Raw genomic sequence first — 17243 nt, 5'->3', positions numbered from 1 at the left:
GTATAATTTTGTTTTATCTTAATATTCATTTTTTAATTCTAAAAGTAATTATCACTGTGTAAAGTATAAACCTGGTAAAAACATTAAAAAAAAATACCCAAATTGTTACAGCCAACAGGAGCCTAAAGGGACTTGATTATTGAACATGTGTGTAGTATCTTGCAATGAGAAAATGACCTTAAGAAAAATCTGAAGAAATATGATTAAGGTACAGATTTTAATTAACAAAAATAATATATATACCAAATTTTTATTTCCCAGTGGAAGTTACCACTGTTTAATAGTAATATTATTAAATATTATTAAATATTAAATAGTAATATTTGGGGCTGTTTGAAGAGCTAACACTTTTATAGTTTTGGTCTGAATCAAACCCTGTTCTATATATGCATATTAACTCATTTAGCTGTCAAATCATTGCATAAGATAAGTACAATTCCCCCATATTTTACAGACTAAAAAAAAAATTAGACACTGAAAGTTAGATAATTGCCTAAAGTAACACTGCTGTCAAGTTTCAAAACTAGAATTTGAATCAAATGAGTCTGAGTCCAAGGATGGTTTTCAACACTATAGTGTTGTGTATTGGTTCATACATTTTTTTAAACGTGCATATAAACATATATTTACATAAAATATTCACATAGCATTAATTTTACATAATATTTTGCTATCCACTCCCATGATCAGCATTGACTTTCTATTTATAGGGGAGTAACTAAAAATAGTATGCCTGAGTGGCATATTTTGGAGTAGTATGTTATGAACTCCTTCCTATGTTACTTCACAAGAATGTGTAAAAATGAACTATTAGTGCAATTTTGTAGATCAAAATCTGTTCAATATTGATAATTTCAAATGATTCATTTTTTATATGAGCTGAATTATATTTATATATATCAGTCTATTATTATTTCTATATATAGGTAAAATTTTACTTAGCCTATGTATCTTTCATGAGGCACATTACATAGTTTTCAAGATTTTATTATGATAGAAGTCTGTATTGACATGTCTCTTCACAGTCGTTTGTGTAGCATAAGATGACTGGAAAGAGAGCATTAGCTTAGGGGGATGGGGAAGGGATTTTAGCCATTTAGTCACCATTAGCCCACCCTCACTCTCAGTTCTTTGACATGGAGAATTGAGAAAATAGCAAAGCTATGTAAAATTCTATGCAAATACAGCTTCAGGATTATTTCCTTAACTTTCTCTCCTTAGCATTGTCTTTTTCCATGTTACACATATGTAACAATTTTGGAGTTACCAAAGTGTCTCTTAAATCTGTAGAGGGTGTTATTAGGGGAAAAAAAAAAATCATTGTATCTACTTGCTCATTGCTGTTGTGCGAAAGCGCTATCTTCCCCACTCCAGTTATCACTGATTATTGGCAAAAATTTCAATATACCTATGTAAAGGTTTTGTTTTATGTTGGAATCCAAGTTCATTTTTCATTTTATACGAATTGAGTAGACAACTTTTCCAATTTAGTTACTTATCCATTCTGTATTGAAGAGTTTAATTACATTATGATTGTTTTGGCATAATTTTCACAATTTGCAAAACAAAAACAAGCAAAAACACCCCAAACCCGTAGAAAGCAGAAAAAGAGGGAAAGAAATTGCACCAAATTCAAATAATATATCTTTTAAAAGGGATTGTCTTCTAGACTGGGCTTCGATTATCGAGCAATATAGGATTGACTGTGGTTTTGCACCAATTTAACTTTTCCAAATCAGCATTTCTGACATGGTATAGGAAGACATGAAGATAATTTTAAATCAGGATTGTTTGGCCCATGGTGTCTGCAAATATTTGTTGGGGAAGCAAGAATTATTTCCTCAACATTTTACACGTATTTAAAAAAAGAGAGATCGTGCCATTGAACGCCAGGGTGGTGATGTCGTCCCTGGAGTCCCTCTGCTAAGGCGCTAAAGCCTTGGTTATTTGGAGTCCAGTAGACATCAGGCCCTGGTAATTCCAGTTAGCAGGGGCGCTGGCACCCCTGCACTGCGGCAGGACCTCAGCACTGCGGCAAACTGTTGCGGTTGCGCAGCCAAAGCCGGAGGGGCGTTTTGCTGCGCATGCGCAGGTAGAACTGGTGTGATTAGTTGGTGTTGCTGCAGTGACTCAAGCGCAGAGTGGAGGGGTCGCCGGAGATGCCTGACCGTCTGTTCTGAGGAGCGGCTAACAGCGCGATGGAGCGGGCCAGGTTAGCTGTGTGGATCTGTTCCCTTAGGGACAACCTGGGGAATAGTCATTTTTATTTGTTCAGTGTTCCAAGTTTGCAGAACTTAATAGTATTGTTGTATATAGTGGGAATCTGGGCTCTAAAGTTCTTTGTTCTGGAGAACTGAATGGGACACTTTTGAAGGTTTGGGGATTGGTTGTACCTCCGTGGACGGTGCTCTGATCATGTTGTGTCGTATCGCAGCTGGTATACGCCACTGTATCGTGTCCCATCAGATCCTCTCTAGAGTGGCCCTTTGTCCTTGAGATCTGAGGCCATGACTGTGGTTGGGGAGGGTATATTGTGATGGCTGTGGTGCGAAGGGCAGGGGAAGGTTCGACGGTGTGGGATCAGTGGGGAGTCCACCGTACCAAGGAGAGGGTGACATGGTAGGGCATCCGGTATTGGTGACAGTGGTATCTGGAGGGGGGTAGCAGGGTGGCTGCAGTGGTGATAAGGAGGGGTCTTTAGGGTGAGGTGTCCTCTATGATGTGATCGTGGTTGTAGCAATGGTGGCCACCGTGGTGGTGGTGGTAGGGAGTATAAGCTGTTCTTGGTGGTGACGGAGGTAAGGGGGTAGTCACGGTGGTAGTGCTGGTAGTTCGGGGGTCAACGAGGTGGCCACTGGAAGAGATGGCAGGGTGACTAGTAAGGTGATCATGGTGGCTATGGTGGGGGGAGGCAGCGAAGTGACCGTCATGGTGGCGATAGGGAGAGGCGGAGGTGGTACGGGGCGGTGGGGGTGGCTGCCATGGCGGTGTTTGGGGGCGGTGGCAGGGAGGCTACCGTGAGGGTGATACAAAGAGGGTGACATGGTGAAAGGGGTGACCCACCTTGGATATGGTATGTGTGGGGGTGGCAAGGCAGCCATTATGGTCTTGACAGGAGGGGTGATTGGGTGGCAGTGGGGGCGGTGATGGTGGTGTGTGGGAACCCTTGGAAGAGTGGCCGCCATGCTGGTGGTTGAATGAGTGAGCGTGGTAAGAGGGGGCGGGGGTGGTGGACCAGGCGTCTGGTGGTGGGCTGACGGAAGGGGCACCGAGTGGTCCACAACCCTTAGTTTGAGAAAAAGGGAAGAACATTCACTTGTTCTCTGATCTGAAGCAGTCTTAAGAGTTTGTATTAGGGTGAACCTGCTATCCATTGCTCACCTGAAGGGATAGCTGCAGATTTGTCTTTAGATATTTTACTCCTTTATAATTCCTTCCTTTGTGGTTTTGGTGTAAGATTAGGAATATGCTGTGCAGAGCTTGCTTTATGAACTTGTGAGAGTCACGCCGGGTTCTGGGATGTAATACTGCAGAGGCGTGTCTTCTTTGCACTGATTTTCCCTGCATTGGGAATAAGGTTTTCAGGGGTCCACTGCCGCGTCACGACCATTGTGCGGCTCACCAAAGATGGCTGCCGCTGCAGATGTGTGGATCTGCGCAGGCGTGACAGAGTGGGGGGCAGCCTCCCCCTCCCCCAGTGCCGCAATGGGGGAAGGGTAGTCTCTGCAGCGTCTCCCAGGCAATAATTTCGGCGGCATCTTCAAAGCGCAGTGCTGAGGGGAGGAGGCTGGCAACGTGGGCAGCTGCCCCCTCCCCAAAGTGCTGCAGTGGGGAAGGGTGCGGGATTTTGGGTGCGCAGGCGCAACAGGGAAGACACCGTCTCCGCCCGGCAATGGGGCGGGCACCAGGGGAGGGGTTTGCGCAGCGTCCGCTTGGTGGGGCTGGCAGCTACCCCCTTCACCTGTCTGCTGTAAAGGCTGCTCCTTTCCTCTTGTGCTGCAGTGGTGGAAGGAAGGAAGACACGGATTTGCTGAGCTTGTACCTTGGGACACCCCTTCCCCATAAGGCTACATTGGAGTGGAGAGGGCAACGGGGCAATGGATGTGTACATTCTGTGCCTGCCTAGACGGGCAGCCATGCTGTGCCCCTGCCTTTTTATTGCGCCGTAGAAGGGAGAGATGGGCCTACAGGCAGGGCACGAAAGGCGAAGTCATCCCATGAACCACAGTGCTACTACTTAAGGCAGTCTCTATCAGTGGTGCTGATTTTAAGTGTTCTCTGACTTTTTAGAGAGGCCTGCATTTTCATTTTTGTAGATTCCCTGGGTTGTATTATAAGCAGTCTAATTGTTCTTAATATTCAAAGGGGATTCAGTAACCATTTAGAAAACGCCTTATTACATTCGATTTCCACTTCGCAGGTTTGATAATTGTACTACTGCATCACCTTTAAGGTCTGTCGTACTTCTTAATCTGTGGATGTTCTTTTTGTGATGCCGCTTTTATATACAGATTCCTTAAATTGGGGATCAGGGCTCCTCCAGGGTTCTTAGGAACTGAGACCTCTAAGTTTTGTTTGGTGAAGGGGAACAGAGAATCAGAAAAGTAGAATGCTAAACGGCTGTAAGTACACATTGGATTAGAGAATTCTTGCCCCAGTCAGGTTTTTAAAGTGATGCTTTTGATCCATCGTTTTTGAAGTTGGAGGTACTATAAAAATTTGGTGAGAATATATAATTAACAAAGTAACTATTCCAGTGATCTGTGTTCTTCCACCTTTGTAGGGGAGCATTTTCAAGGACTTTGTTTTTCTTTCCAGAACGTTGATGGGCTTGCCTTTTTTCTTTTTTTTCCCCCTCTGTCACAAACAATATGGTTGTGCAAAGTTGGAATGTAATGAAGGAAAATGTAAACCCAGAAGCCTTGGAAAGCTTTGTTGTGGAATTGTTTCTTTTTGAGTAGTTTTAAAAATAGCAGAAGGCTGGAATTCTGTGATACTTAACGGTTTGCTCATTTTTTCCTACTTGCATACACATACTGCTTCAAATAATTATATTTTGCTTTAACTTCTGATCATTTTAGCTATTTGCAAAATGAGTGTGTATTATCCTGGTCAGCCATTTTGTAGTTTTCCACACAGGCTCAGAATCTCAATATGGCGGATCCCTTTGGAAAGACCTCTGAGGTTTCAAGGTCTCTGCCCTGCCCACCGAATATTTGGCTTAGTATCAGGGCTTTTCAAAAATGACAAGGCAGTGTGAACCGTTTCTGTGGTTTAGTGCAAGGAAACAGTTCAGGGATTGTTGTATTGCTATTTAAGACAAGGTACTGTCTGGTTTGGGTTTATTCAGTTTACTTTGTATTATCTTGGTTTGCGCAGTGCATCTCTCCTATGTTTCATTGCTGAAATACTTTCCCCATGTGTGGTGATGCTACATCTTTATTCCTGCCCTTTCCTCTGAATATGCTCAGATTTGTTCCCCTTCACCTATTCCCCCCCCTCCCCCAGTTTCATCTCTGTACTTTTGGGTGTCTGTTTCTGTTTCTTTGTTTGCTTGTTATTTTTTTTTTTATTCCACATATAGGTGAAATAATAAGGTATTTGAATTTCTCTGACTTATTTCACTTAGCATAGTACCATCTGGGTCCATCCATCTTGTCAAAAATGGCAAAATTTTCTTTATAGTTGTATAATATTGTATTTATATACTGCATCTTTATCCATTCATCTATTGACAGACATTTAGATGGTTGCTTTAATATCTTGGCTATTATACATAATGCTACAGTCAATCCAGGGGTGCATGTATGTTTTTGAATTAGTGCTTTTGTTTTCTTTGGGTAAATACTCAGAAGTGGAATTACTAGATCATGTGCTATTTCTATTTTTAATTTCTTGAGGAACGTATATACTGTTTTACAGTTTTTGCACTGGTTTACATTCCTACCAAGAGTGCATGAGTTTCTTTTTTCCACATCCTTACTAAGAGTTATTTCTTGTCTTTTTGATACTAGCCATTCTCACTGGTGTGAGGTGAAATCTAATTTGGTATTGATTTGCATTTTCCTGTTGATTAGTGATGTTGAGCATCTTCTCATGTGTCTGTTGGCCCTCTGTGTATCTTTGAAAAAAATGTCTTTTCAGTTCCTCTGCCCATTTTTTAATGGGATTTTTTGATTGTGTGTGTGTGTGTGTGCGCGCGCGCGCACGTGTATGTGTTGGGTTTTATGTTATTTATATATTTTGGACATTAACCCTTTATTAGATACATCATTTGCAAATATCTTCTTCCATTCAGTAGGTTCCCTTTTCTTTTTATTGATGTTGTCCATTGCTGTGCAAAAGATTTTTATTTTCGTGTAGACCCTATAGTTTTAATTTTGATTTTGTTTCCCTTGCCAGAGGAGTCCTACATAGGAAAATGTTGCTAAGGACAACGTCCAAGAAATTACTGCTTATATTTTAATTAAGGAGTTTTATGGTTTCAGGTCTCACATTTAGGTCTTTAGTCTATTTTGAGTTTAATCTCTTACTTTGACACTGTACTCTGCTACTTAGCTATATTTAGAAAGAATCCTTGAATTAAGCAGGGTATGAGTATTGTCCAACATGACAGGGACAATGAGATTTTTTATCTTTCTTCAGTGTACATTAGGCTTTTCTTTCTGGTCTCCTTCGCCCCTTCCATTTTTCTGGCCCAGAGGCAGAAAGCTTAAGAGTTGTTGATGGTTAAGGTTGTCTCTAACTAACAAAGGTTGTGTAAGGGAGTCATTTCTTTGGTCTTCAGTGCCTGAATGTTGGCTGGCTTAGAATTTTCTTTTTGATGGTTCCACAAGTTTTGGTTTAGAGGCACTGATTTTCTCATGATTATGGGAAGATCTGTAGACTGAGATTACCTCACATTTTCTTTTTTTCTTTTTCATTCTTGAGATCTGAGTAGTTGAATTTTACTAGGTTTTTGGCAGGATGTAAGGCATATATTTGACAGAACGTTAGTCTATTTGGAAAAATATTGTGTGATCTCATCATTTGTTGCTTCTCAGTGTATTTCCAAATTATTATTTTTTTTAATGAAAGTAATTTTGGAGCAGAAAATGAACATTGTGCACATATAACTTTTTCCCTCTTTTTAATTAACTTTTTAAAGTATATTCTATGCCCAATGTGGGGCTTGAACTCACAACCCTGAAATCAAGTCACATACCCTACCGACTAAGCCAACAAACCCCCTCTTTTTTTCCTTTATTGTTTACTTATTTATTTAGGATTTTATTTTGAAGTAATCTCTACATCCAACATGGGGCTTGAGCCCACAACCCTGAGATCAAGAGTTGCATGCTTCACTGACTGAGTCAGCCAGGCACCTCTCTATTTTTCCTTTAAATGCTTATTTTCTGAAAGCTGGTTTCTAGGTTGGAAATACAGTAGGAAGATTATAAATGTACCCACATGTATGTATATTTAGAACAAACTTCCTATATTATGAAAACAGTGCTGCTCCTTGATGATTTTACATGTAGCTTTAAAAATGGATTTAGAAAATTGAACTGTATGGTGACTAACGTAACATAATAAAAAAGAAAAGAACAGGAAAAAAATAAAAGTGGATTTAGAAAATTGAATAATTTTGTGTGCTGTTTCATTTCTCCTATGAACTTAGACCTTTTCATACCGAGCAACTGCTGTGAAGGGATAAAGGAACTGAAGATTTTTATTTTTTTAATTTTTTGGTAATGGCGTATTTTCAATTTTACTATTAGAGTAATCATAATTATGGTCTATAATATGGAGGTCTCTGATAGTTCTTTTTATTATATAATTTTAATATAATATTTACAAATATATTTATGAAGCCATGTTTCATCAATAAATCATTCCTTTTTGTCACTGAATGACATTCCATTGTATTGAATATACCATGCCACACCATATTTGGTTTGTCCATTTTTTTGTGGTTGTACTTTGGGTTGTTTCCACTTTTTGGCTCTTACAATTAATGCTGCTAGGAACATTCGCACTCAAATATATATATATATATTTTCTATTTTACCACCTCTTGTGCTTGCTTCAGCAGCACATACATATTTATTCCCCCTTTGAGTGCAGTTAGTGTCAAATACTAACTACATGGTTCACATTTTTAGGAAGTGCCAGAGGTTCCACCATTTCACATTCCCACTACCAGTTTCTCCACCTCCTCCTCCACTCCTGAGGTGTGAAGTGGTATGTTTGTAGTTTTTATTTGCATTTCGCCAATGACTGTAGTGATATTAAATATCTTTTGTGTTGATGTAAATTTGTATGTCTTTGGAAAGCGATCTGTTCCAGTCTTTCACCCATTTTTAAGTGGAATTTTTTCATTTTATTATTGAGTTGTAAGAGTTCTTCAGTATTCTGGATGCTGAATTTTAATGAGCTGTGTGAATTGCAAATATTTTCTCCCATTTGGCCAGTTGTATTTTCACTTTCTTAATAGTGTCCTTTGAAGCAAATATGTTTTTTACTTTTGATGAAATCCAATGTATGGATTCCTTTCTCTAGTACTTCAGGTATCTAAGAAACCATTGCTTAATCAAAGGTCAAGGAGATTAGCAAATTATGTACTTTTATCATTAAAAAATCTGATATGTACATATGTGATTTTTAAGTGATTTCTATTGTTTGATAAAAACACTAATTTTTTTTTTTTAACACTAAAGTTTTTGAACCAGTAAAACAACTTGGGAAAGCTATTTGATTTGGTTACTTTGCATAATCTAACATGAATTTGAAAATAGCAGGGGTTCAAAAATTAGTTTTGGGGATGCTTCCTTTGAATTCTGCCGTGGAAATAGTCCATTGCATGACTTTTGTAAAATGCTTTTTCCTCTGTCTTCTCTGATTAACATTGTTAAATTGCAGCTTTAAGAGTGGTTCCTGTAGTTTCTAATCTCCCAGGTGGGAGATTACGTGCTCAGATCCCTTGAGCAGCCATTTTGTGAGCTGTTCAGCAGATCATAAGATGGTGGTAGCTATGTTGGTCTTCTGTATTATAATAATTTTTTGCTTAAGCATCACTTTTATTTCTTGTTTTGCAGATCCTAGGAAAAAAACATTTGCGCAGAAGTTTGCTTAAGGAGAAATTTTATAATTTATTAAACTTTATGGTTTATTCCATTATACTAAAGGATCTGTCCTAATAAAATATTTTCAAACCAGGGGCACCTGGGTGGCTCAGTTGGGTAAGTGTCTGCCTTCGGCTCAGATCATAATCTCAGGGTCCTGGGATCAAGTCCCTCATCAGAGTGCTTAGAGGGACTCTGCTTCTCCCTCTCCCTCTGCACCCCCAACTCCTGCTGTCTCTCGCTCTCTATCTCTCAAATAAATAAAAACATCTTAAAAATATTTTCAAACCAGCTTTGGAATCAATATTGCTATTTTTTCAGGGTATGTAGGTAGTAGCTTAGTGCATATAAGTATATCTCTAAATATATAGATTTGTATGTAAAAATAAGTGGAAATAAATATTTTTGCTTAATTCTCTGATATACACCCCCCCCCCAGTTTTCTCCCAGATGTCAGGAGACTTTTTTTTTTTTCTTTTTAAGAGTTTATTTATTTATTTGGCACACAGAGAGAGAGAAAGAGAACAAGGAGGGGGAGCATCAGAGGGAGAAGCAGGCTCCCCACTGAGCAAGGAGCCCAATGTGGGGCCGGATCCCAGGACCCTGAGATCATGGTCTGAGCTGAAGGCATACACCCAACTGACTGAGCCATCCAGGTGCCCCAGGGGGCTTTTTAAAAAGATTTATTTATTTTTTTTAAGAGAGAGAGAGAGAGGGTCCTTGTGAGTGGGAGGAGGAGCAGAGGGAAAGAAACTCAAGCAGACTGCCTGCTGAGCACAGAGGTCGACATGAGGCTTGATCTCACCAACCTGAGAACCTGAGATCATGACCTGAGCCGAAACCAAGAGTCAGATGCTCAACTGACTGAGACACCCAGGCCACCCTGATTTTAAGGGGCTTCTAAAGGGAGAAAGTGGCTTTAGGATAGATCCTGACTACTGCAGGATATTCTTATTAAAATTTTGCCTCATTTCTTTTCCCCCATTTTTTTTGAGATACAATTGATGTACATTACTACCGTACCTTGTTGTAATTAGACTACAAGTACTTTAAAAACTCCATCATATTAAATACAGTTCTAAATACAGCCGTTAGGGGTGCCTGGGTGGCTCAGTCAGTTAAGCGTCTGCCTTCAGCTCAGGTCATGGTCCTGGAGTCCCGGGATCAAGTCCCACATTGGGCTCCCTGCCCAGCGGGGAGGCTGCTTATCCCTCTGCCATTCACCCTGCTTGTTCTCTCTCTCACTCGCTCTCTCTCAAGTAAATAAATATTAAAAAAAATAAATACAGCCTTTAAATAAGTGGTTATTTTAAAGTTGATGAAGTCTTATGAAATAAATTCCTCTTTCTGCTTCAGGGACCGCTTACACCTGAGACGGACTACGGAACAGCACGTACCAGAGGTGGAAGTCCAAGTCAAACGTAGAAGGACAGCCTCACTGAGCAACCAAGAGTGAGTATAGTCTGGGTTGAGAACCAGTTTAGTTTAGAATTCTTGTTCAGATTTGAACGGGGTATTATGCAGTGAGGGGGTACTGAAATCAATTTAATTAATGAGAGAAACCTAGGTTTATAATATAGAAGATATAGCAAAACAGTTAAATCAACCTTAACCGTCCGTGTAGTACTAACTTATGTTAAAAATTTTAATAAAATGCATTTTTTCCCAATTGTGTAGGTAGGTTTTATCAATAAAATTCTACATCCTTCAACTATGATATTTACATTATTTCTGTTTTATTTGTTGTTACTAAATCACTTCTTCTATGTTTGAAAAATTTTTTATTCATTGACCGAATGCTAATTTATGTATGTATGTTGCATTATTCAGATTTTTATTTTTGGTTAATACATTTATCCAATTAAAAACTTGAAATGTGGGGCACCTGGGTGGCTCGGTAGGTTAAGCGACTACCTTCAGCGCAGGTCATGATCCCAGGGTCCTGGGATTAAGCCCCACAACCCACTTTCAGCTCCCTGTTCAAGAGGGAGCCTGCTTCTCCTTCTCCCTCTGCTGCTCCTTCTGCTCTCACTCGTGTTCTCTCAAATAACTAAAATCTTAGAAAAAAACTTGCAATGTATACATTTATTCCTGTCCTTACATAGGATATCTACACATAGATACATACACTTTTATTTTCTTAATTTTTTAAAAGATTTATTTATTCATTTGAGGAAGAGAGAGTGTGAGAGTGAGTGAGGGGAGGGGCAGAGGGAGAGAGAGAATCTCCAGCAGACTCCCCACCAAGCATGGAGCCTAACACAGGGCTCCATCCCAGGACCCTGATCATGACCCAAGCCAAAATCAAGAGTCAGACACCTAACCAACTGAGCCACCCAGGCACCCCCCCACACTTTTGAATTTACGTTTCCAGCAGGGCAATTTTAATAGAAAATATGCCAACATTTTTAATGATCTGATACATAGTATTTATTGGATCTTGCATTTTGTTATTATCACAAATCTTGACAGAATTAGTGGGTACCTTTTTTTTCCTTTCCCAAAGCTGTTTTACTTGGTTATTTTCCAAAATGACAAATATTAAAAATACATGAATATCATCACTTTATAAAACACATAACTTTGACATAGAAAGAATCTACTTCAACTGACCATCAGTTCATCTCCTTCCCTCCCTAGAGATAATCCACAGATATGTAGATGTCTATACTTCCATACCTTTTCCTGTTCTTTCATATGTATGCACACATGGAAGGGGGGACAGGGAGGGAGGCATACTTGTGATCTCTTTACATATGTGAGGTTTATTCTGCAGCAATAGGTCTGGGGGATCTATGCCAATGCATATAAATACTTTATTTATTTTACAAATTGTAGAGGATGGGTGGTTTAATAACAATTGCATTTATGATTAGCTTACTGATGGATAGGTTTGCATTTCCTAGCTATTAACAAAGATAAGGGCAGTCAATTTGAAAGTTAATAGTCCTTATTAATATTATTTACATTTCAGTTCCTCAAATATAAAGCTTTTTTAAAAAAGCTATTATAAAATAGGGGTAGAATATTGTCTTCTGTTTTTGTTATTTGCTCATTTCATATATGGGTAAATTGCAATATATTGATTTGCACATTTTAAATTACTGGTGAGTTTAACAGTTTCCCGATTTTCCCTGTTTATTCATCTGAGCTCATTATTTTATTACATTTTTATTTTGGGAATTCCTTTAAAAGAAGTATTGTGAATGGATAGTCTATATAAATTGTTCTTTTTTTAAAAGATTTTATTTATTTATTTGACAGAGAGAGAAAGCACGAGCAGGGGAAGCTGCAGAGGGAGAAGCAGCCTCCCCACTGAGGAGGGAGCCCGATGTGGGGTTTGATCTCAGGACTGTGAGATCATGACCTGAGCTGAAGGCAGACGTTTAACTGACTGAGCCATCCAGGCGCCCCTAATTTGTTCTTTTTAAAAAAGATTGATTTATTTGAGAGAGGAAGAGAGTGCAGGCCATTCACAAGTGAGGGTGGAGAGGGGCAGGAGAGAGAATCTCAAGCAGACTCCCTGCTGAGCCTGGAGCCCTAGGAGAGCTCAGCCCCACAACTCTGAGATCATGAGCTAAACCAAAATCAAGAGTTTGGCCACTTAACCAACTGAGCCACCCAATTGCCCCTATAATTTGTCCTTTATAATAGACTTTTTGCCTTATTAACTTTCTCTTGTAACGTCTTTTGTAACTTAAAAGCTTTTAAAAGTGGCTTTTTTTTTATAATGATTTTTTATTATATTATGTTAGTCACCATACAGTACATCCCCGGTTTCCGATGTAAGGCTCGATGATTCATTAGTTGTGTATAACTAAAAGTGGCATTTTTACCCAGAATCTTGGGAAGTATCTTGAGGTTGTTTAGAGATTGTGGTTGAGGTATGGGGTAGTCTCTTGAGGGGTGATCTTTTGTTAGTGGGTAATGGTTCTATCATAGTTAAATTTCATTAGAGCCTTTATCTTATGCAGGACCAGTGTGAACCAGCATAACAGGTAATCTCATTCTCATCTTTAAGCCCTGTTTAGGTGTCATTTTCTTGTCCAAATCTATGGAAACATTTTATTGCTTTCAAAGAAGAAATAAATTCATTTCCTGACCTCTGATGTTTATATTATGTATAAATACTACAGGGTGCTAAATGGGGAGGGGAGTTTTGAGTTAGGGAAATAGTGTAATTTCCCCAGTCCTTTCTCTCCATTTTGAGAGTGGATTATAAAATGGGTAAGCAGTATTAATACTCACTAAGCCTTGCATACTGATACATATGCTCAGAATTCTCTCATAATTGGGATAGTTAATAGTTGCAGTCTGTTTATTTTAATGATAATCCATCAATATCCCACATTTTCCCAAACCCTAAGTGCTAAAAGTCAGTATCCCTGAGAAATTATGTGGTTACTGGTTCTAATGCTAATTAAGATTTGTGATTCATGTTCCATCCAAGATACAAGCAAAATTGAATAAAAAGCAAAACGATGCAGACAAAACCTCTCACAGGCCAACAATAATTGTTAATAGAAGCTCCTTGGTTTATATTCTTGGAATTGATGGTTATACCATCTTCCAGTAGATCTATAAAGTAAATCAATTTTTGATTTTTGGGGCTGGTGAATGTCTTTCCTGTTTCTTGATGTATTATGAATTTGAGAGAATTTGGGGATTGGGGCTGGAGAGTCTTTTGGAGAGTCTATTTTGTGTACCCTTTTAGATGTCTTTCTAAATTATATGCTGCATTTTATGAACTGAATGTTACGTGTACTGCATTTTATTTTATTAGTTTTAGTTTAGTCTGCAGCTGGGTTTCAGGTTAAATCCAAGAGGAACACTCCAATAGGAGTTTAAAAAAGCCGAAGGATATAATTTTTTTTTTTCTCTGAAACACTTCTAGAACCATATTAGGTCAGACTTTAAGTTGCCATTTGGTAATGAATTATTGGAACTAAGAATACCCAAATAAAAGTAGGACAATTTAAAAGCATGAGCAATGAAATTCAGAGTCTTGATGGAGTTAGTGCAGATTTGGCATGTTCAGGGTACAGTCCCTCCCTAAGATTACCCTTAATACAGATACCAGCTGCAAGTCGTAGACTTTCTAGGCCACCTGCACTTCTGAACAGCTGGATAGAGATTCGAAGTTTCCAGTATTTCCTCAGGTTCCATAATTTGTTAGAATGATTCATGGTACTCGAGGAAAGTGCTATACTTACTGTTAAGTTTACTGTAGGGGCTATAAATCAGGATAAGCCATACGTACAGGCTTATAGGGCAAGATCCATAACTTCATGTCCTTAGGTTGTAACACTCTCAGCTCATCAGTGTACATATATCACCAACCAGGAAGCTCACCAGAACTTTGGGTGCCTTCTAGAGTTTTTTGTGTTTTTTTTTAAGTTTTCATTTATTCACGTGAGAGAGAGAACATGAGCAGGGGGGAGGGAGAGGCAGAAAGAGAAGCAGACTCCCTGCTGAGCAGGTAGCCTGACATGGGCCTGGATCCCAGGACCCCAGGATCATGACCTGAGCTGAAGGCAGACGCTTAACCAACTGAGCCACCCAGGCACCCTGCCTTCTAGAGTTTATTTATTAGAGTTTCATTACTTAAACATGATTGAATCAGTGATCATGTGGTTGAACTCAATCTCCCTTGATGCCCTCACTTCCCAAGAGGTCAGGCCACATCCCTCCACTCTAATCACATAGTTGGTCTTTGTGGATTGGCCAGCCCCTATCCTGAATCATCTTGTTAGCATTAACTCAGGTATGATCCAAGGGGCCCACCAAGAATAATGAAGATAGTTCTAACACTTGGTAAATTAGAGAATGTAGAGATGACCTCCCATGAGCCATGGACAAAGTCCAACCTAATTCTTTATTATATAACAGAATGTTAAAAATGTCATTTAAAAACTGTAGAAAAATAGTGGAATACCTTTTTTTGGGCCCATTTCCAAGTCTAACAGCTATTGAGTAGTTTCATAAATAGACCTGTATACACACACTTGTATACACACACACACACACACACACACACACACACACACACTTAAGGGCAGAATTGGTGGAGATTTTTTTGGTTTTGTTTTACGATTGTCTTATTAACTGGTAACACTTCCTACATCATTATTCACAGAATCAGATTCACATCCAGATTACTGATCCATAGGGATATGTTGAGGACTTTTGTCTGGAATTCCCTTTCAAATAATTGGTAGTCAGTTTATATAGTTTGAGAGCCTAAAAGCCTGGGCTCTGGTAGTTCCTTGTTTCAGGTGATTACTCCTTGGGGTATTTAGTATGGATATCAGCCTTAGTGTCTTGCTGGAAATGCCTAGCAAATGCCTCTGTCTTCTTACTAAGGGTTAAAGAATTGTTTCCAGATAGGATTGGAAAGTCAGTAATGCATATGGTTCTGATGGTTTTTCCACGGGGCTTTTTAAAACAAAAAGAATTTTTTTTAAAAGTTTCTCGGGTAGTATCCCCAAAGTAGTAAGTATCTTTCTGTTCCTTGCATATTCTGTGTACAGAGAGACTCCTGTTTCTTATAGTCTCTTCACAAGATAATGGGAAGCTCCGACCCTAATTGAGGCTCTCTTTAAATGTAAGGGTCTCTACATTTTCTTTCTTATTGTTGCCCATATAGGCAAATCTCTTTCCATTTGTATTAATTTTTATGTATTGTGTTCTTGTCATAGGTGTCAGCTGTACCCAAGGCGATCTCAGCAGCAGCAAGTACCTGTGGTGGATTTCCAGGCAGAACTGAGACAGGCATTCTTAGCTGAGACACCAAGAGGTGGTTAAAGCAGTATTGGAACATCCAGGTAGCTGATTTCCAAGTGAAAAACCAGGTTAGAACTGATTCAGTCACAGTTAGGAATAAGTAAATAATGTGTTCAGAGGTCACTTAATTATTTGGGATATGTTAAAATAAAATCTTTCTTAAAAATTTCCTAATTGAATTTAATTAAAAAAAATCATGTTATAAGCACATTGCAGAAAGATTAAAAAAGTAAAAGCCAGCAGTAGGACCTTGGTCTTCTTAACCAGACACTTAAGTTTCGCAGTCATTGTAGTACATGCTTTTTAGGTAGCTTTATTTGTATCTAATTTCTATTGGTTTTCCAATTAATATTATATAAACATACTACATTATAAATGCTGCTGAATATCCTGGTAATGAATGTTTTGTAATTACCTTTTTTGAGAAACTTCATCTTTTTCCTGGTAGTTTCAGTAAAGCTTCAGTGAACTGCTGAGCATAACATACTAGATAGGATCATTTCCTCAGATATGCAGATGTGAAAATAAACTGAAACAGAAATAAAAGCTTAGGTACATTTTCTAAATTGTATTACAAAGTATTAGTCTCTGTTGCCCCGAGAAAATGGAATGCCAGTTACGATACACTACACACGCATTGGTGGTTTTAATTACATACCATTTGTGCCTACTGAATTATAACACATCACATTCATAATCAGATAAGCTAAATAATTTCCCATGCATATTTACTAATTATTCCTTTTTTTTTTGTTTTGTCTTTTTTTCACTTTTTTGTTTTCAGCAATGTATTTGAATCAGCTGACAATGTATCAATGTATTTGATTCAGCTGACAATGTAATAAAAATATTACCCATGATTTTTTTAATGTGATGTAGATTTATTTACAGTCTGTCTTTTTATGTTTTATGTGACCTTTTTTAATTTTTAAGATTTGAATGCCTGTAGTCCAAAGGGTTTAATACACTTTTTAGAAACTAGGAGGCAGGAGGCTTATAGATGAGTTTTCTTCTAGATTTTATTTCTGTTTTGGTATATATTACCCCTCAACTCACATTAATTAGGCCTGTTTACAGCCACTATTTTGTTTTAATTTAAAAGATAGAAAAAAATTTTCTGAGAATTCTCCCCTGCTGAATCCTTTACTCAGCATTCTCCAGTAATTACCTGGAGCTGATTGCAGGGCATGGGATTGATTTTGAACAGTGGAATCTGATCATTGTCCCTAGCTGTTCCCCAGAGTAAGGCCATTTTTAAATAATTAAGTGAGAAAAGCAAATTTTTTTTTTTTTACCAGGAATTTTTTGGATCTTCAGTGCAGTTAATACACTCTTGTAAGTTCCTAATTATAATTT

At 38.5% G+C, this 17243-nt stretch overlaps 1 protein-coding gene across 2 annotated transcripts; it reads left to right on the top strand.

Annotated features, from left to right (window-relative positions):
* The first annotated feature begins 2080 nt into the window (after window positions 1–2080).
* Window positions 2081–16747, top strand: SNURF (SNRPN upstream open reading frame). 2 transcript variants are annotated; one of them, XM_040642661.1, is made up of 4 exons: window positions 2081–2212; window positions 10461–10556; window positions 15803–15928; window positions 16672–16747. In XM_040642661.1, exons 1-3 carry the CDS (start codon window positions 2199–2201, stop codon window positions 15906–15908), a joined length of 216 nt encoding a protein of 71 aa, XP_040498595.1. In that variant the 5' UTR covers window positions 2081–2198; the 3' UTR covers window positions 15909–15928; window positions 16672–16747. The 2 variants fall into 2 exon arrangements, with proteins under 2 accessions (XP_040498595.1, XP_008704535.1); XM_008706313.2 differs by having other exon boundaries at window positions 15803–15955.
* Window positions 16748–17243: the final 496 nt, after the last annotated feature.

This window comes from Ursus maritimus, unplaced genomic scaffold, assembly GCF_017311325.1.
Source record: "Ursus maritimus isolate PB19 unplaced genomic scaffold, ASM1731132v1 scaffold_27, whole genome shotgun sequence".
In the NCBI taxonomy this organism is placed as follows: domain Eukaryota; kingdom Metazoa; phylum Chordata; class Mammalia; order Carnivora; family Ursidae; genus Ursus; species Ursus maritimus.
Note: the sequence above shows the minus strand (reverse complement) of the source record. Positions and strands in the feature narration are given on the sequence as shown.

Excerpts from the sequence above, each read along its gene's own strand:
- SNURF (XM_040642661.1), top strand. Across the intron at positions 10,557-15,802 it reads GCCTCACTGAGCAACCAAGA|GTGTCAGCTGTACCCAAGGC; the intron begins GTGAGTATAGTC and ends TTCTTGTCATAG.